This window comes from Acyrthosiphon pisum, chromosome X (assembly GCF_005508785.2).
Source record: "Acyrthosiphon pisum isolate AL4f chromosome X, pea_aphid_22Mar2018_4r6ur, whole genome shotgun sequence".
NCBI classification, from domain to species: domain Eukaryota; kingdom Metazoa; phylum Arthropoda; class Insecta; order Hemiptera; family Aphididae; genus Acyrthosiphon; species Acyrthosiphon pisum.
In genome coordinates, this window is record NC_042493.1 from 51,600,666 (window position 1) to 51,627,856 (window position 27,191).

Genomic DNA, 27,191 nt, shown 5'->3' on the forward strand with positions numbered 1-27,191 from the left:
GTTTAAATGTTGGTAATTTGAAAGCAAACAATATTTAATTATTTAGCCCATCTATTATATTAGATAATATTAAATGATCAATAGACGTAGGTACATCCGGTAAAACACGCACAAGAAATGGTAAGATGTATTTAAAACACGTTTCATACCTGTTTGATTTATGTATAAATACCACGTGATAATAAATAACATTAAAACAAAATAATTTCGTACTGCAATTATAGATTAAATTGTGTTTAGAAACGTTGTAAAGATTGACATTCTTACAATCATCGGTGAAAAGTTAAGGTTGAAATGAACGTTACGATGCAACAGTTTCTTTTTTCATACAACTAAGATAATAATAATATAATGAACTTGGTCGTGGGTTTTGGCTCAAAGCGAGTGGGGTAGAGAGAAAATATGTTTATTTCCGTTATGTTATAATAGTTTAGTGTTCAACATGTTATTCAAAATATAGAAAAATCAACACAAATGGTGGCGATTTAATAACTATAAATTGAAAATAAATTATTATCTTATAAAATTGAAGAAATGTGTGAAATGTATATAATCTGTTAATTTGTCATTGATACAGATCTATAAATTACCTATTATTTTTTAAATTTATTTTTTTGATAGTTGGAGAAAATATCATTCAATTTTGTTGTTTATCTTAGATTTTATTCACGATCCCCTGCTCTTGTTTCTTACACATAATTTTTGAGGTGCACTGATAACGTTACGATACCAGGCCATTCTATCCAAGTTCGTGATATAAACTGAAATTAGCTAGATTCGGCTAGGTATAGATAAGAAATATCCGGTTGTTTTGTAAATCTTATTTTTTTTAAATATATTTTTTTTCTATTTCCATCATTTTACTATTAGCAAATTGATAAAATATTTCTAATGATTTAATTTAATTACAATAAATTACCGGAGATAATCATTTTTGTCAATCTGTTTTTTGGAAGAATTGAAAATTGAAATGCAATGTGTCTGTCGTTATTTACAGAACTACATAACGGAAATAAAACATTTTAAATTAAACTTTGAACGTTTACACTTGAAAGTGATGATGAAAACACCGTCGTCTTATTTAATTACTTTTTATGGATCTTTGGTTCACTTAAAGTTCACACAAAAGTAAAATATGTCCCTGACACGTTTAAGAATTAACGGGATTTAAAATCAAATTATTATATTTTTTTATCAGAAATGAGATGAAGAATAATTTTGAGAAAACTTTTTTAAGTCAATTATGCATCGTGATAATATTACTTTTACCTAAGCACCGAAAAGGAAAATCTCTCGTAATGTATTCAAAAGTTTGTTGATCATTTTTAAATCACCAATAGACACATGATTTTAGATGCAATACAATAATATATAGACTGACGTCATATATAAAATATATCATAATTGGATGTTTGTGAACCAACAATCAGTAACTGAGCATAATATGATAAATGTTAAAATAAATATAAACATCAAGTTAAATATTTGTCTACACTTTTTTACCATATTTCTCATTGTTATTAAAATAAAATGTCGACAACCATGTTAAGAAATTGACAAGTTATTATTATATTATAGCTATTGGAGAAATCGGGAAGCTTGAAAGCGGTATTTGACACTCGAAGTACATGCATAAAATATGACCATCTGAGTCTATAATAGATTGATAGACACCCACACCATACCACACAGACATATAAGATATATTTCGGTATTACGGTAAAATCATTTTGAAAATCGGTTTTGAATTAATCGTCAGTTTTATGACAAATATTTATAGAATATCGATAACAATATTATATTATTGTAACACGAGTAGTCAGACGTCACGGGTGTGTTGTACTGCGTTGACTCAAATGCATCTTCATGATAACCTTTGATTGTGAGATTTAGACTTTTGGTGGTTACTTGGGTTCAGTAACGTGTGTTACAATAACGAAATAAAACATAATGTGACGTGTCAAAGTTAAACAATAACATCAAAATTAAACAATTTTAAAGTGAAAACAAAACGGTTAATTTTCGAAGTATTTAGTTTTGTATCAGTTACACACGCAAGACGTATAATTCGTGAAGTGCACTAATATAATTTGCATTTTATACTACCACGTAGCGTATTACAGCTGAACTAATCGTGATCCATGATCGTATTATAACAAAATATATGACATTATACAAGTGTAAAATTATGGGCATACTCACCGATCACGTACGAATAGCCGTCCATCGTGAGCACACATCTCTTGGTGTTACTTGGCAGGCGAGAGATGGGAACTTGAACCATTTGGTCACGGACCCTCGGTTCGTCATTGATCAACAAGAGTGGCAGCATTTCCTCGTCGGTAATCTGCGCTGCGGCCTCGGCTCGATCGTCGACGATTTGCCAATCTCTGGCGCATTCGGCGCCGGTTTCCCACTCTATCGGAGACTCGTTGGCAATTCGCTCCTCTCCCGACCAACTGACACCGGTCGTCCTCTGCTCGCCGGTACGACTACTGACCAATCGGCTGTGATCTCCGGAGACAACATCTACTTCCGGACCGTGTGGATCGGTTCGGTCAGTGGTTGTCGGTTGTTCACCACCGCCGACGTTCTGCTTCGTTCCCGACCGGTCATCGCCGTTACTGGCCGAACGACCAACGGCACTTGTCTTACATTTTTCATTGGAAGTCTGCTCGGTCTGTGGGCGGTCTGCGCCGCCAGCCGGCTCCTCTTCCATTCGGTCCATCGAAAAGATTAAAAAAAAAAAAAAAATGCTAAACCAGCTACGACGACAGTTATATCATACGAATATACACCGTCGTTACTTTGCGATTGACGTGCGCTCAACGATATCAGAAATGTTGAATATTGTTTTCTTTTTTTTTTTTTTTTTTTAAATCTCGAAAACTTAAAAACGGTTATCCGACGAAAAATACGACTGCAATAGCTGTGAGCAGGTGGCAGAGTCGCGTGTGGTATACGGTGTGTGTCGCCGATCGAGTGTCGCGAGCGCACTGCCTGAGGCGGCGGTGGTTGCTGCTGCTGCTGGACGAAATAGGAGGCGGCGGGCGGTCCGAGTGCGCGCGCGGGCGCGGACGACGACGGCAAACGGTGACGACGAAGCGCCTCGCGCGTATTACAATATTATAACGGCACACACTTGTAATATTTCGCGATAACAATAATAAAATATAATAACGCGTAATAGACACGGACCAGGTTAGGTTATCTCATTTGTAATTCGTTTGTTTATTCGTCATCAATAAAACAATACCGAATAATAATAATAATAATAATAACCACCGCCGTAAAAAATACAATATTATCTCGAGATACGTATTGCAATAATAATGATATTACCTACCTATTAAAATATCACGCGAGAGTATTAGCATTATAATAGTTATATTATATTAATTGGTATAGTGTCCGCAGGCGTCGTCTTTGTGATTTCCCAAAAAGTATTTCGAGATTTACATGACCACCTAATAAAAATAATATATAACAATATTCGTACGTATAATAATCTCAAAAACGATCGGATTTTAATGTTAAACCCGTTTTAATAACGACTATCGTGCACCGCCTTCGAAGTGATGTGTAGGTACGTCGTTACCTATACCTACGCGTATCTGATACGGCTGCAGCTGCAAGTAGGTATATAATAATAAATAATAATATTACGCTCTAAATACATGGTGAACGTTACAATAAAAATAATATTAAAAAATTACACTGAAAATTTTAAATACCGGACACTCTCGGTTTTTAAACTTTGTCCGCTTTTAGAGGGTTCAGTTTGTAGTTTGTTACCAAAAAAACGTTCACTATGTAGAGCTGTCCGCTATTAAGAGGTGTCCGTTTGGACGAGGTTTCTCTGTACCATCAAATTATAATATCCTGAGTTTCTTGAATAATTTGGTCCGTCGCTTATTTGTTGGCGACAATAACAGTTTTACACCGCAGCAATAAAACCAATAACAACTGTTCGTGGCGGACCGATGCCGGGGCACTTGTTGATCAGGCGCGGCCGGCATGATGATGATATTATTATTATTATTATTATTTATTATTTTTGTTGTTATTATTGTATATTATGGCGGATGGGCCCAAATATATTATATTATGGTAATTATGTGATAAATAAAACAATAAATACTACTAGGACATCTTTATCCATAATATTATTGTTATTAATAATAATTACCGATATTTATTGCAATCGATATTAAAATCATTAAGTATTATCGGACAATAAAATTATACAATAATTATAAACTTTTGTTTTTATATATCATACGAAATTGAAAGTTCATACTATAATGTTTTAACTTTCAATATTTTAATTGTTATCTTTAAAGTAATAATTAGAAACGATGGTAGTGGCGAATTGTTTTTTCCTTCACATTATTGCACGTTATACGTACGTTTTTGTCGATTTCTCCATTAATAGCCTATTCCGTATGGCTCTATGCAGTAGTAAACTGGTAATGCTATTGTATACTTACTAAATTTTCGACATTATAAATTGATGACCGTGAAAATTAATCACATTCCCACGTGTATGTATTATGTTAAATACGTTTTACGATAGTCAATTTTTGTATGCCTGTAAATCGTTTTAATCTCTTTAAAAAATATTATATTTTTACCCAAGACTATAGTTGTGCGAGGTTTATTTAATTCTTACTCGCATTTACGATGATTAGTAGTTAGTAATGAAACCCATTTGAAATGTACTATTATTATTATGTTCCACGGTTGCGGTTGGTGGTCGGTGGCACTAGTGTGTAGGTACAAAGTTCTTTGAAAACGATTCCGCTGAGTGAGTGCATTAGACAACAGAGTAACAAGTGGTAATCATTTAATTTAAAAAAAAAATAAATAACGTCACGACAGCGTTTTGGTTTCCGACAGATTTCTAGTGTATAAGAAATTAATACTCATTAATTGGTAACATTGCAGGTTTGTTTTCGATTTTCATCGGATTTTAATACTCACGTTTTTTTGTAAGCGTATTGTACGCACGCTGTAATTATTGTTCGATAATAAACGGACAGCGATGTAAAATGAAGATAATTATATATTTTGCTTCTGTCGTATGATTTTTTTTTTACAACAGTAATAGGTATCCGTAATATTTGCAGTGATAGCACTTATAAATTATATTATTGTTATAATAATTTTTATTTTTAAAGATAATCCAACGAGACATTGTTATATTATAATAGTGTTAATTTATTAGAATGAATATAATATAGTTTTTGGTATAGGTTACACGTGTACCAGGTACTTATATACTTTGTACATACAAAACAAAAACACTGTGGCGAGAAAAAAGAGCTATCTCATAGGAGTTTACAAATCCAAATCTGTATCCAGTCAGCGTTTTTTTAAACTTAATAATAATATTATAACGGACCTACTGTGTAAGTTGTACTTTATATACGGCGGATCGGATAGGCAAAATAGGTACATTACAGTGTGAATTCTTCGTAAATGCTTTGTGATCCCACTGATTATATATTGACTTTTTTCAATTTCCTCGTGCGTTTGGAATACGTAATTTTTATTGTCAAATGTTAATAACTTAGTTTAGACAAATTGAAAAAAAAATATCAACTAGTCAAATCTTGTTGTCTTTGTAATCGAAGTATGGCGTCGTTCTCAAACAACCTGAAACAGTAGCGTACTTATAATAATTATATACAACACAGACATACAGTTTTAAGTAAGTATACCCTTATAGCTAAGCTAACACAGGGCAATTTATTTATCGTAAGACACTGATTGTTTCAGAAAACACAATTGTTTTTGAAAACATTTCTTTTACATGATTTTAAGCTATCACAAAACAAAATGTTTGAAAAAATTATTTTTTACTACTTTTTTAAATTACAAGACACAATTTAAAATTTTTATTTTGATACTTTCAAGCAGAAATTATTCGGGGTATTTCGATCTTTAAATATAAAATTTCGGACAAGTAAGTAGTTTATTAGGAATAACTTGAAATATACTTATAACTCATAAGCTTCTCGTCCAAACTTTGGTTTTCATTCTGTATTAAAAGGCACCAAAAAATATTCAGCTTTAGCATGAGAAGTTAAACATTCATGTTGTCATTAAAAAAGGAAAAAAATATTTTATTAAATTAATTTTTTAGAAAAATGTATGTATTATACTACAAAAGTACTCAAAATTATGTAAAAAAACCACTGTCCAAAATATGTTATTAACTTATGAAATAATGAGTATCTTACGTTAAATTAATCATACAGTATAGGGAACTCATGTGTAGCGCACTTGCTGTCTACAGTTAACATCTATAAATAAGCTATTTTTATTTTGATATCAGAGCTAGGTTATATTTTTTTTACTAGATTTTTTGTATACATTTATGCTAATACAGAAATGTAAATTATTAATATTTTATATATAATATATCTAAAGTGCACATATTCATTAGTCCAACTGCACATAGTATGTTTCCTGCTGCACAATTAATGTTTTATTGGTGCAGTAGTTGTGATGGGTACTTACAATAGAGCCTGAATGTAAGTATTATAAAATATAAACATATTATGAAACTGCATGGTTCTTTAAACTTTTTTTTAAATTGTATTTAAGTATTATACATTATTAGAGCTGCATGATAATTGCAATTTATATTTTTAACAGGCATTTCATTGCTATTCGTTTTTTTTTTAAAACGTATCTTTTTTTTTCCAAACGTGCGCAATACACACGCATACATTATTTAAAATTATTTGCACTTCTGATCGACATTTCTGCAAAATGTATAACTCGATAAAACGTGGACGGATATTTTTTTGTTTAATACCGTTCGCATACAACACGTGACTGTATATATTATACGTATAATGTAATCCATTTGTTGAACAAACACATCCTCAAATTAATTATCATAAAAATACTATGCGCGTCCAATTACTATGTTAGTATGTTATAATGGCACGAACGGCTGCACGAGGGTGTCAATTAATAATATGCCTACAACAATCGATACGTTTCGAGGGAAAATATGGCATATAAGAGTTTTTTAGTTTGAGCGAACGTAATATAATTCGATTATTGGAGATAAGTGACTTTACGTAAGTGATATTATTGTAATACGGTAAGTGAGATCGATCACGAGTTAAGAGCTCACTATTACCGATGATCGTTGTCGAATCAGAGGAGTTCAATTTTATGGGCCATAACTATAATTGGTTTCTTTTCACTTCAGAAATGTCACGTTAAATTTTTTACGTGCATATTTTTTAGTACATAACAATGGTCGATTAGGAAAACAAAGGTCGCGAGGAGAGACATGCTGCGAAGCTGTTTACACGGTAATGCGCGTTTGGATGACTATTGTACATCCACACGACAGTTTAATTAAATCACGAGGAATAGTTGCACGAATAATAGAAAAAAAAGATTAAAATTAAATACAATAAACCAGGAATAAAAGTTTTCAACACGAATTTTTATACATTTCACCGGGACAGATATATAATAAATTAACTAAGCCCATAGATAACGGCGCGTCGTATGGCGTCCCGGAAAGCGGAGACAATATTGTCGTGATGTATTGGGTTTTGAGTTGTAAATTATATGTTTTTGACATAATTAATAATATATGTATTATATAAAGCGCGTGTGGCGATAAAAACGACCGGAAATTATATGTGTGTTTTGCCCGGCATATACTGCATTTTCGCCATAAGGTATTGCGCGCTGAAAGTTACGACTGTGAAACTTTTCAGGCGTATTAAGTACCTACTACGCACAGAGGCCCGTGTGATATTATACGGTGAAAGTGTGGTTTACAATTAGTTGGATAGTTGCCATTGTCTAATTGAATAGTTTAATTTGTTTTAAATGTATAACATCCACATGCTCGGTATAAATTGTCCATCAATTACGCAGTTAAATCACCACGCGATATGTAGCTAAGTAGGTACGGAGGTAATTTATTAACACCTTAATTTACCGTCGTATTATGTGCTCTATCGACCGTCACAATACGCGTGTACACATGCGTTACCGCCACCATTGTTATTTAAATTTAAATGCTCAAACAATACCTAGGTTGTGGTGTGTGTGTGCGCGCGCGCGCGCGCGTTCGCCTATGTGGAATGTCAATAAGAACGAACAAATAATTAATATACAATTTTAAACAATTTGAAACATTAGTACTCAACAATTAAATTTCAAAAACAGATATTACAATTAACGTATATGAAATATAATAATACTATTAAGTATACAATATGATTATATTATTATAATATACGTGATAGTTATATGATTTTGAGTAAGTACTTATTATCTGCTTGAGGACTGGTTGGCTGCAAATAAAAATTAAATCTTATAATTTAGTCATCCTATTCATTGTTTATACTTAAAGAACAAGTGAATAATAATTTTTTTACTGGTTAACTTATAAAACCTATTTTTTTTTTTTTTATAACATATGCTAATTTATAGCTTTGACTACAAATACAAATGAATCATTTTTGAATTATAGTTTCAAAGATAAATTGTCATATTTTATTACCTATAGTTTATTGTTAATGGAAATATTATGCAAAACAAACAGTAAATATTCTCAATTTTATTAATAATACATTTTACCAAAGTTGTACATTTATTTATTGTTTTTATATTTAAAACGATACAAAAACAAAATAAATAAGCAAATTTAGTTTCATTTAATTATTTCGGGACGCTTTTAATAATATCACTTACTTTATTATAGTTACAATATTGTCATATATTATAATGTGCAGCTTGTATTTATTAAAAAACAGGAATATGAAATATATATTCTTTATAACTGATAAGTATAGGTCATTTGCTAATCTAGGATTTATTTCTGACCCACAAATCGTAGCTGCTTAATAGCCTATAATTTTGACTTTTTTGAACTACTGCCCAGTAGGGAGGCGACTTACTAGTTACTATTATTGAAATAAAAAACAATATGTATATTATTTAGTCTTTTCTCTAATCTCAATAAACTTATTGTCTTATTGCTAACGATAAACGGTATATTTGGAGTCAATTCATACACAAGTTAACCGTTTATGTTACCTAAATAGTAAAATAATAGATACTTAGATCACCATTTAAATAACAACGTCTTCCCTATAATTTAGAGTATTAGGTAGTGGCTCGATAGGATAGGCGTTAGGTTAGGAATCCCATGATAGTTAAACGTATGTACTCAATGTAGTTCAAACCTGATACCGCAGATAATATACATTTCGCATTTTTATTACACATTTTAACAAGCAAATCATAAGTAATTTTAACTTCTTAAAATAGTTGTGTTAACATGTATAGTTGTAACTTGTAACTAAACTTTTATTGAAGTTAATTTGAACTAAAATTAATAGTTATTTAGACTATCCTCTAGTCGTTGTAACTGAAGATAAATGTTAAAATAAATGCTTACTGTTAACTACGTAGCGTAGTCAAATCAACACTCCATGGACCCTGAGCAAAATTTAACGCTCAAATGTGTATGGAATTGACTAACTAAGAACCCAAAACAACTCCACAGTTTTATGTGTGGCAGCGATAACTTCTTAAAGGGTGGTATTATCAATGCGTTTTCTTATTTTGACTCATATATTTTGACCTACGTACCTTGGGTCGCTTAATCTTACTATACGTGATGTATTCTATATGCAGACACTAGACCGGTGTACAAGACGAATACAACCTTATGACCCCTTCAAATATCCGGGTAATAACTAATAACGTATTTTAATTTGTATATTATATCTTATAACATTCTTCTACACTTGTAAGTGTTGGGAATTTTAAAATAACACAAAATAAGTATAATTGTATACATACTATAATATAATATACAAGATGTATACAATTCAGTTTCCTTAATTTTACAAATAAAGATATCTAACAGCTCCAGAGCTACTTAATTTTTTGTTGAACTAACACAACATTCTAATCTTATAAACTGTCTAACGTCGTTTCCGTTGGCACTTAAAGTTCGCAGTTCACATTCCTTATACACATTATCTTGCTCTACCGGAAAAGCCAAATACCAACGATATACGAATAGTAAGTTACTATATTTAGTAATTTTATGTTTGACTATTTGAGTATATTTACCACGAAGAAATGTGTGCGAAAAAAATATCACTTATACAACTCTTCTAAGCAATACAATATATATGGGTACATAAATAGGTACACGTTTTTTTAGTAGTTTTTAATTAGTCATCCAACGTTGGGACAATTTCTACACGTTCATCAATATTTGTTATGACTGGAATTAAAAAAAATAGTTGAGCATAGTTAAATAAATGTAGTGTGTAAAAAAAAAACACTAGGTAAGTATAAAGTATAACAAATATGGCTTTAAAAGTTGTGATATAATTTTATAGGCAGCTAAGTCTTTGAACTATAGATATCATTCATGTTAAAATAATCTGATAAAAAATTGAACTTAACGACTTAAGTTAAAAATTTAAAAATATTATAGCATAATGAGTACATAATAATAATAATATTATAGTCTACTTTCATTGAAATATAGGAAGTATAATCAAGTGTTTTAAAGTTGCCAAGTAAATTTTAATTTTTTAGGAGATTATTTTATAAACGATATCTATACTTCAAAGATATAGCTATACCTATAAAAATATATCACAACTTTAAAAGCCGTTTTTTTTTATACTTCGTATTTTTTTTCTACACGGAGTATGGCGGAGTGTTTTGTTGGGTAAATTTTAAGTAAATATATTAACATGTCACCATTGAAACTCAGGCATAAAACCTAAAAAGAAAACCGTGAAAATATTAATTGATTTAAGAGTTTTAGCGAGCATAGAATAGTCATAAAATAAGTATAGAATAGTCTTGATTCTTGATGTATCGTAGTGATTTGCACATACAATGTTTGTAGAAAATACCTAAAATTCTAAAAATTATTAGTTTCTATATTTTTTTTTTTGTGCAATGGCTCATGTGTTATAAAAAAATATACACCATACATTTATCGATTACAATAAAAACTCCCAAACATAGAATCGTTCGCGTTATGACATGGCCGATGACGTCAGCTCTTCCCCCAGAGTACAATTTTTATTTGTTCGACAAGCGGTCTTGAATGGTTTTTTTGTCATTTCAAAAATAGCTCTCCAGTGGTATTTCTTATGCCGAAATCCAAATATGTCGTATAACCATTATTAAGTCATTCGAGAATGCGAAGAATACAAACTCTACGGACCTTAAGGTTACAGATGTAAATCGAAATTGGAAACGTTTTTACTATTCAACGCCTTATCACGTCAGCATAATATAGACTCAGAGTGTGCACAGTTGATAAAATATAGAACGAAAAAAGTTCAAATATAATTTATTTATCGCTAAACAGTGAACATATACATTTTAATATTTATTTAGGTTTATATCTAAAACTTCTAAGCAAGACAATTTAAATTAATATTAAATGCTCAAACTGTAAGTTTATGTTAACCAAATGTCCGAATTGTTTTGTACTAAACTAAAAATTTGAAAATGCTGCAAAAATGAAATTCTATTGTTAAAGAATAAGCGGTAGCCTAGTACATAATCAAATGCCTTCTCACAATTATTTTAGCTATATACCGTATTGCATATTATACATTATTGGTTTCAATTTAAAAGGTCAATTTTAAATTACAAATTAACAACAGATATGAATATTTTTTTAAATGCTAGACAATATTTTAGAGTAATATGTTATGGTACTGCAGAATTAAATTTAATAATTTTTTGAAAGTGTTTTATTTATTTTTTCTTAGTTAACGTTCCTAGCGCTTTAAAATTAATGAAATAATTCACTAATATTTACATTGAAACTAAGCAACAGGTAGGTATTTCGTGTCCGTGTTGCACTGCGAACGTTTCAACTAAATTAACTACAGTAAGTCCTATGGTAAACATTGTGTGCAATTAATTTAATTATTATTCAAAAAACTCTATGTCGTTCAAAACTGACTGAAATAAAGCTTACAAAAAATATATATTTTCAAAGTTACTAAAAAGGAGAAAAAAAATTTACATTTGGAATATTTTATAGTGTAAGGTTGTTATTATGGGTGTACAAATATTTATCGAGGAAATACGTTTTGGACCGAAATTTTGTTTGCATCTAAATATTATGTAATATTGTCATTCCAGGAACATGAACAGTATAAACTAAAAATTAATAAGTTTATAGTATGGATTTAAATATATGAAAGTCCGTAATTATCACAATATATATTTACTAATTTTAACTACAGGACACTAAACAAGGGCTTAATACACTTGTGTAGGTCAGAAAAATTGATAAAAATCATGTGTAAAGACATGGACAAATATTATATAATGTAATTTATAAAAAAATACAAAGTATTGAAGGCCCTAACTTTAAAATCAATTATGTACAAGAGAACGGTACCTACATAAAAAGAAAATCTTTTCTATACAAACAATAATATACAAAACGTACTCATAGAATATTATATTTTTTAACGAGAAAAACTAGAATCTTAAACCTAACTATAATAATATCTACATGAAAATATGAATATAAAAACTGTTATAATAAAATAATCATATTGCTGCACAGCAACTATTCTCTCAATAATAACACAAATACGAATAATACCTACGGGAATTATTATTTTTATTTTACAAATATTATATAATAGAGTTCTTTGACAGAGCGACTATAATAGCTGTTTTTAAAAATATAGTAACGTTAGGTACGCTTAAGTTTAAAATAATAACGGAAAAAATATATTTCGTTATCTTTAATGGTTATCTTTTATTCTCTATTGACTATTATAGTAACAAAATAAAAATAAAATGATTGAGTTCCTACATGATTGCATTTTTTTGGTGCCTGGTGGATGTTTTTGATGCAATAAAACAAAGGAAACTTAATTGAAAAATATGCACCTTAAGAAGTATAGTAATAAAACAATTTCATCGATTATCTAATGATCAATCGTGGTAGACTGAAGAATTTACGGAATAGTTGGGCTAAAATATTTCAACCCTTATCATATAAAATATTATTATCATAGTGCATTCGTAATCAATTCTCAAGTCCGACTACTTTATTTCTCGTTGTGATTTTTATGTTTTTATCGATATTTCTATATATGAAATACATTTTTACTGATAAGAATTATTTTCTATTATTTTTAAAATAATTTTGGTTTTAAAATTTGAATAACATATTATAGTTTATGATAATGATAAACATAGTCACTGTAATAATATTTCTAATATTCTAATGTACGAAGTTTAATATTATTATATAATATGCAACAGTACTAACAGTCTGATCCAGAGGCGGATCCAGAAATATTTTACGGAGGGGGGCGAAAAATTGTCCTTAAAATCAGATCCTCCAAGGCTCCAGCAAAAACCGTTTTATTACACAACGTATACTTATAGACACAGAGTACGTCTAGTATAATATTATACAAGATATTATGCGCAGCGTACATTATATTTCACGCTAGATAATGCAATGTCGATTGCCGAATGCACAAAAATATCACTTTTCACAAATGGAATGATGTGCGATGGCCGACGGTCGGTTTTCAATAATATTATTAATTATATTTTTGTGATGTTTTTTTCCCATGAAATGACAACGGTAAGGAATGTCGACGACGGCAAGTCATACCGATAATTTTATTTATTTATAATGCCATAATGGTACAATAATAATGAATAATATTTGATATTTGGTTTCGGGTAAAATAATAGTAGTTTCGCGTAATAGTTATCGACGAAGACAATCTAATTGTCACTCGCACACAATACATATAAAATTATATTATTTTATTTTTTGTAAATTTATATTTTATAATACTGTATTTTGTAGCTGTAATGAACCACGAAAATAATCAAAAACCCAATATATTATATAAATATCACAAACCTATTTTAGGGATTTTTTTTTTTTTGGGGGGGGGGGGCGTACGCACCCTTCGCCCCCTTGGATCCGCGCCTGGTCTGATCCCAGGTATGTAGCGATAGAGTAAAAATTGTAACGTCCAAACCGATACTAACACCAAATGAATAGGCTTATTAATTTCATTAACAAGTCACAGCTGAATAGTTTTAAATGGTAGCGATAATTTTAATAAAACACATGAAAACATTAGATGTGGAGATTGTTATCTGGGCTTCGGTGATAGGTTTGAAAATAAATGTTTTCATTATTATATTGTATTAGGAACCCATAACAATATTTTTAGATCGGTTAAAAAACTCTGATTCAAATGTGTGCGTTATCGTTAATATTATATTTAATTTTGAATAAATCTGAAATTAGTTGTACTTACAAAGTAACAATTTAAAATTGTTATGTATTTTCCATTTTTTTTTTTTTTTTGATTTTTGTAAAGGAGACTCGCTCACCTCACGTCAGCCGCCCAAATACAACACATATAATATTATACAACATACATGTAATATTATTATAACAAAATGTGTTTTATACAGCGCCCGGCGATCGGCATTCTCCTCGGCGAACCACGTGAATATAGTAACCGATCGTCAGTCGATAGAACTAAACACACCTAGATAATGTTATGTATTATGTGGGCTCGTGTATGCGCGTATATAGGTGTGCCCAAGTAGAATTTAAAAGGTCTGGCAAATCTTTCCCAAGACTGCCTGCACCAATCGGTCTTACATTGTGTAGTAATGCCACGCTGGCATTTTTGTGCATGGACTGCGATATACATATACGTGTGTATTATACACGTACATACACCGTGTAATGTATACAAATGTATAATATGTATGTATACACAATGATAATGCACCACATATATTGTGAGGGGTCACAACCCCCCCACTCATCCCTTCTCCCCGGACCACTCATCCCACCTTGTTCAGGCACACCCTCGAAACTCGTTTTTCTACTACCGTGTTACAGGGTGATTCATCCAACCTGCTCGCCCCATTTTTTCATATTTAAGAGCTACACGCTACACGGACGTTTGTTTTGCAGCAGATCACGTTTAGCTTCGTTAGTTTTAAAATTATAGTAAATCGACCCCTTATTATAAAACTTGATTGTAAGAAAATTATATCTGTGTTTGTATGACGTGCGGGTTTTAATTTTTTAGCAAGTTTTGCGTATACAACAGTAAAACAAAAATACTCATAACCCAATTTAAAACTTGAATTATCGTAAAAATCCCTCGTACAAGCACAGATAATGTTCTTACTACTAAGTATCACGATATTTTGATTCACTCTAATTTTTAAACCAACGAAGATAAACGTGATCTGCTGAGCGTAAATTTGCTGTGTCACGCACTCGTAAGACGGAGACAACAAATGTTCGTGTTCCGAATTTGAAAATATTTAAATAATTTACTCTTCCAAGATCATATTTTCAAATTCTTGAGATTATATTTTTTTACTATTTTAAGAGTGTCCTGTGGTGAAAATATCAAAATCAAATATCAAGCGAGTAATTTTTGAGTTATTTAACTGGGTTGTACCATGGATAAATGTATGTCGACGATAATGGATTTAGAACATATGGGTGCTATGATGATTTGAACACTTTAGTGATCAATATTAACCTATCAACGTTTATAATAATTTGTAAAAATAGAACAAGTATTATAAATACTACATCCAATACTAAATCTATTTTATATGTTTTTTTATTGATCATGAAACCTGGCAACTATAGCCATTAGCTGTTTGTTTTTTGTTTATAGGGGAGGAATTATTGTAGGTTGGTAAACACGTGTGTTTTGGTTTAGCAGATTTTTTTAGTGGGAACCCGTAGGTATCTGTCATGCCCGGGGGGGGGACTTGTTCTCCGTGACTTGTCCGAAGAAAAATGCTACCCGTGGCCAAGGAATCAAACTCGGAAACTCGGGTCGGCTGCAACGCAGCCGACGCCTTAGTCCGCTCGGCCACTCCGTTCCCCTTTATATGTTTGTAAGACCATTTTCAAGGACTTTATTTTATAATATTTATAAGAATAAAATAATTAAAAAAATAAATGTAATAAATGAGAGACAACTCGTTGAAATTTTGACTTTGGTACATCAAAAATTTAAAAAAAAAATAATTCATTAAATAATTTAGAGTGAAAAAGAGATGTTCTCGTTTTAAAAACAAAAGTTTCCATCACCACTACTTAACGAGAAATCGCTCATCACCTACTCCTTGAATAGTTCCTAATATAAAACCTCTAGAATTTTAAAATGACGCCTTGAAGTATGTGTAATATTTCAAAATTCCAAAGAGCAGAATTCATTATTAATGGGAAAATGGAACCGAGCACGCTTGGTAAATCACACTGTATAATATATATATATGCGGTATAGAACATATATAATGTTATGATATTATACAAATCTTTACACTTACATGTTATTATATTATTTTTTATACCCGAGCTGCGTTCGACTCCAGTGGATCCGTTGAACGAAATGCTTTCGGTTTCGACCTGATCGCTCGTGGGACCGAGTCCAACATTTAACGTGATACCGGAAACCCGTTCGTGCGTTTAAGACCCACAACAACACTATACTGCACTGCGTCGTTGTCTGGCTCTCGATGACCTGTCTATACTTATGCTGCCAATAATGTACGTGTTCTATAAACAACTCGGCAATGTGGCACTGATTACGGACGGTCGGGGTCACGACGAACAATACAAAAAAAAAAAAATAGATAATAGATATAATATATTTTAAGTCTAGGGTTGGAATGTTTATGCGCTCCAAAATGAATAAATATGCACTTTCGCACTAAAAAATAGTTGAGTATAAAAAATGAGAAATATGCATTAAACATTTTAGATTCTGAGTGGAACGATGAATGTATTGATTTTACAATGATGTGTGTTTTTTTATTTTTGTGTCTGTCATCACGGTTTGGGGCAGTAAAACTGCTTCGATATTCTTCAACAGTACCTTGTTTGATGGGAAAGTGAATCTAGTTGGTGCATTCGGGAGGTCAAAATTTGAAATTTCCAATAGTTTTCAAAAGCGCCGTGAAAAACAAAAGAAAAATTAAGGAAAAAAGGGGATTTTTACGCAAAAGTTGTTTTCAAGAAAATCGATTTTGGTTTTTGGTGTAACTTTAAAACAAATAACCGTAGATACATGAAATTTCCACTGGTTGTTTATATTTCCATTTTCTATACATAATACAATTTTCAAAATAGTTTGATTTGTTTTGAACTGTTTAGGGACATTTTCAGTTTCCAATTTTATTAGTTTTTTTTTCTATGAATGTCAATAAAACTTTATTTGTTGAGTAAAAATACTTGAAAATTTAATACATGGCTCCTACTATATTTTTACAATGACATTTGAAAAATATTAAAAATCCTTAATCACAGTTTTTTTTTATTAGCATTTAAAGTTCAAAAATTGACAAAATTTGTAAAAATCACGAGAATTAGCAAATTATTTTGAGTTAAGAATTCAAAAAAAATTTTCCAAGATCTAAGAATCTAAGATTTGAAAATGTATTACAAGATTCCACATAATATTGTCTACCTTTATTAAAAAAAAAAATGTCTACAAGAAAGTCAAATTAAATTTTTATGAGCTTTTGAAATTCATATTTTTATAACATTTGATATTCACTCGATTTCTTACGTAACGATTTTCTTATTTTATTGTAATTAAAAAACGAATGATATTAGATACTTAAAAATTTGACTAAATGTTTATATTGGCATTTTCTATATGCGATTAAATTTTGAAAATAATTTGACTCTTTTTGAGCTGTTTACGGACATGGTCAGTTTTCAGTTCTAGATTCTGAGTGAAACGATGAATGTATATTGATTTTACAATGATGTGTGTTTTATTTTTATTTTTTATTTTTAAATATCAATAAAGTTTTATCTATTGGGCCAAAAAGTGTAAAAAATTAATACAAGGCTCCTAATACATTGTTACAATAGCAGTTGAAAAATATTAAAAATACATAGGCACAATTATTTTTTATAAGCATTTGAAGTTGATATTTTGATAAAATTTATCAAATTTAAAATTGAATAAGTATTTTGTAGTTAAAAATTTATAAAATGTTCAACTTTTATATCTAAGCATTGAAAATTTAAAACAAGATTCCACGTAAATATTTAATTCTGTAACCAAAAATTCTAAGAAATACATGAGCACAGTTTATTTTTATAGTAATTTTAAGTTCAAATTTGGACGAAATTACATATTAAAAAACCTGGAATAACTATTTTAGTTATTTTGTTGTGATTGTATAATATTATTTGTGGGTACTTGAAACTTCTAAAGTATACTATTATATATCTATGATAGTATCACGGTTTGTTGTTGATGTATAACGCGTTATAAGTACCTAATAGATATTATGATATGATTAATTTGAAATTTATTATAGGTACCTATTATAGATCAATTTTTTTTAAATACTAAATACTATAATATAATATTATGTCTTATACCTAGACTGACATACCGTCTCCGCTCAGAATCGTTTTTCTTATAAAATGATAATATATCATTGAATTCAAATTTAATACCATCCATTATACAGTGACCCACTTGTTATCTACTGTACAGCAGAGCGACACCACTTACCCACCTTTTTATATTTTAATTATTTAATAGAAATTAAAAAAGGTGTTTAGAAAATATAAACTATTATTATTTACAGTTAAAATAACATACACCTAGATTTCTTAATCATGAGAGTTGTATATAGTTTGTTTTAACTGTACATCTGTTCAGTTGTATCTATATACATATCTGAATAGCAGCATAGAATTTCCGACAGTAAATAAGCGATAATTTCTATACAATCTATATTATAAAATACATATTTTTAAACTTAGCTTCAGTTTTAGTTAACCATATATATTTTTTTATGTTCTAGAAAAACCAAAGTATGCACTTTAATGCTAATTGTTGGAAAATCTGCAAAATAAAATTTTAATATATGAACTTAGACATCATTAAATAAATGTATATCTAAGAATACGACGGCTTGAAAAAACATGTAAAATATCTTAACCGTATTTATATCAGTAATAACACAATACAATTAATGGAGATTTGTTTTGATATAAAACAATAATAATGCAATATTAGTAAACCTCCTCCCCAATGAAGTAAATAAAAATATTTGGTCAGTTGTTTTTGATAATAAAAAATAAGCTATTAATTAGCATGATTATATTAATTTTTTACATATTACCTACTTATAATTATTTATTAGTATTATGACTTTCATATACAATGCACATAGGTAGAAAATATTAAAATATGTTTCAATTTTACTGATGCATAATACCATTGAGTATAGGTAGTACTATCTATACTAGTATATACTCAATGATAATACCTATTTATACATATTAAAAAACAATAAATCTCATGTTATTTACATGTCTATAGTACAAAAATACCTCACACAATCACACTGCTTATCTATAATATTTAAATGCTACCACCAAATGTTTTTTGTTTCCAAAAATAAAATATTCTTCAAGATTAAAACCTTCATTTTTATTTTTTCTTTCGTACTTTTATAAAAATGTATTTTATTTTAAAGTAATTAATTTTAATTTATGATGTTTTTCAGTGCACTTTCGAAACGGAAATGGAAGGAAAATCCTTCTCGGGGATTCGGCCAATGAAGACAAAAAAATATGGATTACACTAGTATGGTGAAAAACCTAAATTACAATTTCTATCTTTACTAGAAAAAAAACTATAAATTTCATTTTATTACTATTTGAAGTTCACATTTCGTATACGGTTGTACATAACTTCTTATCCATCGACCAATGGTTTCAATAGGATACCTTTCCCCAGAAGAAACTATTTATTTTTTGTGTAAAGTTTTGTAAAACAACTTTTCGGTGTATAGGTAATAAACTAGTATATATATTTATAATTTATGATACTTACACGTGCGTTTAACCCCTTGAAATTTAAACAAAAAAAACATTTTTAATATTCAATAGAATAAATGCATTTATTGGTTGTTTCCGGTAAAAACATAATCTAAATAACACTATAAAAAATATTAAAAAACAACATCTTAAAAAAATTGTTATTTCACATATTAATTTTAATACTCTTAAATTATAGCAGCAGAAAAAAACGCTTCAACTGTGAAAAACAATTTAAAAAAATGTTCTGGTTTAAATATTAGATTTTTCTGATATTAACTCGCCTCGAAGATGGCCAACCATAATTATTTTTCAAGCTATATCGATTAATTTTCTAAAACTTGGCGATTGGAAAATGGCTTATATATATATATATATATTTTAATAATACGATGAAAATGTATTCATAATAATATTATATAGTATATTTTTTATTTTATAGTTTTTTTTCTTTTCAATGAATACTTCATTTTTTCTTGTCATAGTAAAAAAAAAAGTACAGTACAGTTTAGTTTATTACGACAGTTTATTTTCATTGGCTGATTTCTGATGTTTAAATAATTAATAATATTATGATTTCTTCTATAAGATACAACTAACTTTGTTTTTTTTACTTGAATTTAAAAATACAAAACTTAATTTAAATAGAATATATTTCAACATGATAGAGATCACTTGTTTATTGTTTTTTGCTTCAATCTCTTTTTAGGTCAAGCTTAAAAAAATAACAAGCTGTAACAGGTAGTATTATATTATATTCTTATGGAAATTAACATCGAAATTAACTGCAATAAAATCAAACAAAGCTCACTATTAGTACCTATCTAGAATTTAAAAAAGTTAACTATATTATGCTATTAATTTAATTTTGTCTGGTTCACCAAAATATTAAATATTAGTGAGTGATAATAATGGTATTATACAAGAGATCTGTGTTTGAAATTATAACATTTATTAAATTTTTTTTATTTTTTATCAAAACATTTAATACAAAAAAGTAATAAAAAATGTTAATACCTACTCCCTACAAGCAATGCTTATGATAGTAGTCGAGAGCCTAATATTTTTACCAGTTAATTAATTTAATTCAATTAATAATTAAAATTAAATGGTACCTATAATACTAATTATATAATGCATATAATATGATATATATATATCCAATGCATATATTTATATTTATATATTAACACGTTGGTGGATATTCATCACTATTATAGAAGTCATAATAAAACAAGTAGAAATATGACTATGACTGATAGAACAGTTATATATTTAAAAGTCATAAAATTGTATAGGTAACTGCTGGAACAGTTGCGTTTCTTATGGCTTCACCGCATTGGAATTTATCCAGTGTCCTATTGTGACTACACTAATATTTGGGGAGAGGGGAAAAAATCAAAAAGGTAGGTATTATAAAAATTTCCAATAACTCTATAGACATACAATCAGAATGACTCCAAAATTACAGTCATGTGCCGTCAACGTATTAATTGTTGAAGATTGACTACTATGGTAATGGAAAATTTTTGATTTTCAGAAAATACGATAAAGCAATAATTTGTATTACGTGCTCTCTGAAATAATTGACCATATAAATTAGCCACTCAACAAGGTTGCTGTAGACACAACTGTGGACTTTATTTGATCCGTGAACTCATGAGTCGTGGGGTGAACATAAAAGGCCTATTTCCGAAAACCGTTTAGGACGGGTGAATATAATATAATATAAATATGTATGTGTCTGTACACAGGACCCAACTGTAGATAATATCACGTACTCGGGCACACGTGGATTTAAATGATAATTCGCATAGTCGTTGCCAACGGTACTCGTTTTGACTGTAATACGGTCCACACGTTATTGTAATTTTATTTAAGACACATAATAATATATAAAAGAGTAAGAGAACCGATAATAATATGATACCGGTAACGGATTTAAAATTTAAATATTATTATAATTTTTAAATCTTTTCACAAACACGCGCACCGCGAGTGCACTTTACAATAATTAGAAGACATGAAAAAAAACCGAATTGATGTTAAGACGGCGGTTTTGTGCATTTGACGTTGGACAGACAATTCTCGTCAAATATCATGTACCAAACGAGAATAATGTACTGGAAATTGCGAGTGGCCGCCGACGGTCTCCACCGTAGTTCATAATACATGAAGGTAGGTACCTACGTCACAGTATTTCACCACTATATTTACACGACAAGGCTTGAACGTGATTAGCTGCCGTCCAATCCCGAAATCACCCTGCGTTCACTTATTAGCGTACGCCGAATTTCCAAAGAATAATTTATAATAATAATTTAGGTATATGAATATGGTGTTACCGAGGTTGGCGTTTCGCAGTCGCGGACAAAGTAGGTAATGAAATCCATGCGAGTTGTGGACGTGACCCACAACATAAGGTGACATTCGACACAAATATCATTATAATTTACATTCGCTGATTTTTCACAACTTATGTGACAAACTACCAATCTGAGTTCTTATAAATATTATTGTACTGCAGTGGTAAACTTCGGTGTTTATACAAAGATAATTATATAATTAAGTAAAAAAAATTCAAATCCAGGAAATAATACTTTTACTCAAATAATAATTTAAGTTATGTGGCTAATACGTTTCTTGGAAAATTTGTCTGATCAATTTTTGGTATAACACGGTACCTATAAAACAATAATTGGGTAAGTAGTCTTTGAAATTTGAACTAATCGGTTTTGTTTCTACTGAATTGGCAGTTTTTATTAAAATCATTATTTTTATTTTTTCTAAATTATAGATTAAGTTAAAAACAAGTTCCAAAATTGAAATATGCATTAAAAATATGAAATATGATTTTATACAGTAAGATCTATCACTAAAACTATGCAAATAGATACGAATCCAAGCACTAGATATGAGTATTTTGTTTTTATTTTACAATAAGATGTTAATACTCTAAAACCTGTCTATATCTATGGATATCTACAGACATGGAGTATATTATATTATAACAGAAGCTTGCAAAATGTATCTTAAATATTTTGGTATTTTAAGAGTTTAAGGAAGCACTTTTTGGTTTAAGGTATTTGTGTGAATGACACAATCTATCATCAGACTACCATATGGTATTGACGGACATTATTATAGTATATACTTATTTACAATTCAAATTAACATCACAAGATTTGGTTCTTTTGGGAACTTGAGATTTTTTGTGTTTGCTTAGAAGTCTGGTCTCGAATGACTGTCCACTGTGGTGTATGGTAATATATTATAATGGTTTTTTTTCTTGTTCGTTTATGTATCTATCACAATAAAATTTTTTTATCTATTTGATGTCCCGTGTTTGTATACAATGCATATTATTATATTATTATATTGAATGAAACAATATAAATTATATCAAGAAGAGCAAAGTGGTTCTCATAGTATTTCCTCGAAATTTTGCAATTTCACAAAAATATTCTCAAGCTGAATTCGATGTTATGAGAAATAATGTGTACGTAACTAATATCGGAAAAAGTAACGTTGACGTGCCGTATCTTATTAATAATTGTTTATTCTATTTTTGCGTAGCACTCGATATTCTGTCGTGTTTTATTTTCTCATTTTATATTTTTTGAATCATAATTGATATAGAATATCGAACAATGGCGATGTGCCTCCGAGTGACGTTAATACCACTTCAGCCGTCTAAAGACAACCAGACATATTATGATGTCAATAACATTGTTATGTTTGGGATTTCATGTAAGCAACAATCAACAACTTAGGGTATAATATAATATTGTACCGTATTTTTATTGATATTCTGCGTATTACCGTAACCTACGTATATTTCCCGAATATGCGTCTTCTTTTAATCATTACTATAATATACACTTTACGTTTTCAGAGGAGGACGTGGGCGAGCTTTGAACGGAACATGTTTAGACAAACATAGGTAGGTACGCTGTAATAATATTTATGTATGCGATTTGTATTTTCTGTTCAGTTTTATATATTTTGTCGTTTGGCTGTTTTCAATAAACAAATAAATGCACATAATAATATCGAGGGATCTCGTCCGTATTTGTTCGACCCTTTTCCCGATAAGTTTAGTTTTATTATTCATAAGCCATAGGAATATTACACACACACACACACACACACACACACACACACACACATATAATGTGAGTACTCATACGTCATGTCGTGATTCACATTACTATGCGCCTTTTATGCACATTATTCGTATGTGAGAATACAACTGGATACAACTAACGCATCTAAAGAACGAACTATAATATATGAAATAGTTTCCTCTTTTTATCTCTACATAATATCTATGATTAAACCTTGAGTTTCGTGAGTGTATGAGATCTCTGCCCAAGTGCTGTATTAACGGTTCGCTCAGAGGCGGACTTACAATTTTTCCGCCCCTAGGCATTACAACACTAACGCCCCGTACATTGGCGTGCTCACATGGGAGGGAGGGGAGTGATACCTCATGAACTAAAACAAAACTATAAAAATTGTACTTAGGTATTTTTATATTTATACATACCAACTAAACAAATAAATATTGATACAATTTGCATAGGTACATTTTTACACTTGTACAATAATTAAATCATTTAGCGCCTTGATTTATCTGAGCACTCTAATCTCTATAATCTTAATCGATTAGAACATTTTTGAGCAGTATGCAGTATGCACTATACAGGAGACGGGCGACAGTACCAGCGTCGCGCATGATATTTATTATTATTAATTACTTTATCAAGACACCTGATTTCCAGAATTAATTTCAGTATTCTAATAATGTGGCGCTGGGTGCGGGTTGAGGCGGGTCATTCCACTAAGCACTGTGCGAGCTGTCCCCCCCCCCCTAGCTAGTAGAGCGGCTATATACAATGTAGTAACGTACTCGGCGGCTCGAGGCAGTATATTTTACCGCCTTGGCTGGCGTTTTGCGCATGCGCCATTCACAATATTGTACGTGTTTACGCCGCACACCCGTATACCATCACCCATGCATTAACATAGGCAACGCCGGCAAATGCCTCGTCGAGTGTCGATGTCGAAGCTCTAGCGGTGGCGGAGCGCGCTGGTCGCAGGATTAAACTCAAACGGCAAGGTTATTATAGCTTATAAATTAAAACGTTACTGCGACGTGACTACGTGAGCCATTCTCCAGTTTCATGCAAGTTGTATACGAAAGAAAATTAATATAAAATATAAATTTAGGTAAATAGAATTATTAAATTATGAAAAACTAAAAAGTAAAAATTAACTAAAAAATTGCGCCTTCAAAAATATTGCACCCTAGGCCAGTGCCTTGGTGGCCTATGTGTAAATCCGCCCCTGGGTTCGCTACAAAATTAATCTTAATATGTGAACTTTATATGTGACTGGCGTCGTTAGAGCTGCAAAACGTACCACATAAAATTGTCTCTATGACGTTCACAATGACCACGTTCAAGGTCTGAGTACATCGAAAACGTACGAAAATTGAAAAAATAACACTCGTTCTCGGCGAATGCACGTAATGACGAAACGTGAGCTCGCAAGCGATTTGACAAATTTTATTAGAAAACAGTGCGCCATCTTATATTATGTATATTGTATACATGCGTCATCTTTTCGCCTTTTTTAACGTCGGTAAAATAATAATAAATTAACAGTGCCATACTGTTCGTCTTGCATCACTTTTCAATACTCGCTTACGGTAGGTATATATTATTTATTAAATGCCTTCAGGCAGAAATCGAACACGAAACTATCACAACAATATAGTATAAGTGAAAGTAATATAATATTTGAATTACATAACGATATGCAAAGGCAGGCAGATATATGATTTTTTGATGTAAGGTAGTATGAAATATTATATAAATTATTAAACTTTTTGTGGCTCATTTCACATATTATTATAATTATAACAATAAAAATAAACGTAATAAGCTATAGGTAGGTAGTAAAATTGAATTTTTTTTTAAATTTAAAATTATAAAATCTTATTTTCTTTTTTTAAGGCAAAGTTTTCAATAACCTCATAATGTGTACTTATTTCTATTTCTTTAACTTTGGTCTTAAAGGTTAATTGGGAGAAACAAGCAAAATTATACGCATGGGTGGTGAAGGGGTTATACATGGGGCATGAAATTATTTTAATAAATGTCTTTTAAAACAATAAGAACAGATTTTGTCACTAAAATAAGCTGCCAAGTTGAGACGAAAAACAGGAAAAAACTACAGAAGTTTTGGTGTACCTAGTAATAACAACTGTTATTACAATATTATTTTTTCTTCTGATTCTTATCCATTTTATTAAGTACCCAAGACAATGATGTAGCTATATTGCCTATCTAAGATGCCGTGTTATCATAATTGTATCAATATTTTAAAAAAAATTTTAAAAATACCATTATATTAATGAAATAGGTACTTTCCAGAAGATTGGACCCTATAATGGTAGTAAATCAATGACAAAACGCCCATTTTTTTTTCCAAATAAATTAGAATAATATGTATTACGAATAGTAGAATGCTCTACTTCGGAGTCGGGAGTTTTATTTAATTGGTGTATAGAAATAGATATATGTAACAAAAAAAGTATCAACGCAATATATATTTATACTTTCAACTGTTATGTAGTACAAAACAAATTATTTAAGAAAAATTTAATTTTAATTTTAAAAAAATATCATAATAATAACAGTTTCTCAATAATTTGTCTATTGTAAGGATCGAAATTCGGGTAGTTTCTGATCACGTGACGTATTTGCAGCATCAACTACTGTCAAGTTAGTTGTAAATTACCGTTATTCGTCAGTGTAAATTCAATCTCATATAGTTTAATAATATTATACACAATACACAGCTCGACTACAGGACATCAGATGAAAAAAAATGAAACATCGCACTATTTCAATGAGCAAATATGACTTTACTGGAAAAACGATATGATTCCATAAATACTTTTATTTCAAAAATGTTTTTTTTTATTATTCAAGAGAGGAAAACAGTTTTCAAGTCATAAATGGCACTAGTATTTGACATGATGAAAAAATAAATTTCAAACTTAAGCAGAAATGTATTACAGTTTTTCAAATAAAAATCCGATATAACCTGTAAAAGTCTTTCTATTTTCAATTAAAAATAATAAATTCAAGGAGGTGGAAACAACTTTTTTTCTAAAATGTTATCGAATACAGTTATTAAAAATTAATGCGTGAAATAAAATTAAAATGTTGTAGGTAACTATAAA

General features: G+C 30.0%; 1 protein-coding gene across 7 annotated transcripts in view; it reads right to left on the reverse strand.

Annotated features, from left to right (window-relative positions):
- Positions 1 to 27,191, reverse strand: part of LOC100162857 (calcium/calmodulin-dependent 3',5'-cyclic nucleotide phosphodiesterase 1A) — a 424,716-nt gene that overhangs the window by 205,175 nt on the left and 192,350 nt on the right. The window contains exon 1 of one of the 7 annotated variants that reach the window (XM_029486969.1): positions 2,203 to 3,025. The exons of 2 other annotated variants lie outside the window; for them this stretch is intronic. In XM_029486969.1, coding sequence (XP_029342829.1) covers positions 2,203 to 2,728 — 526 coding nt within the window. In that variant the 5' untranslated portion in view covers positions 2,729 to 3,025. Of the gene's footprint in view, positions 1 to 2,202; positions 3,026 to 27,191 lie in introns of those variants that run through there. 4 more of the 7 variants (XM_029486963.1, XM_029486970.1, XM_029486981.1 and 1 more) reach the window with 4 other exon arrangements.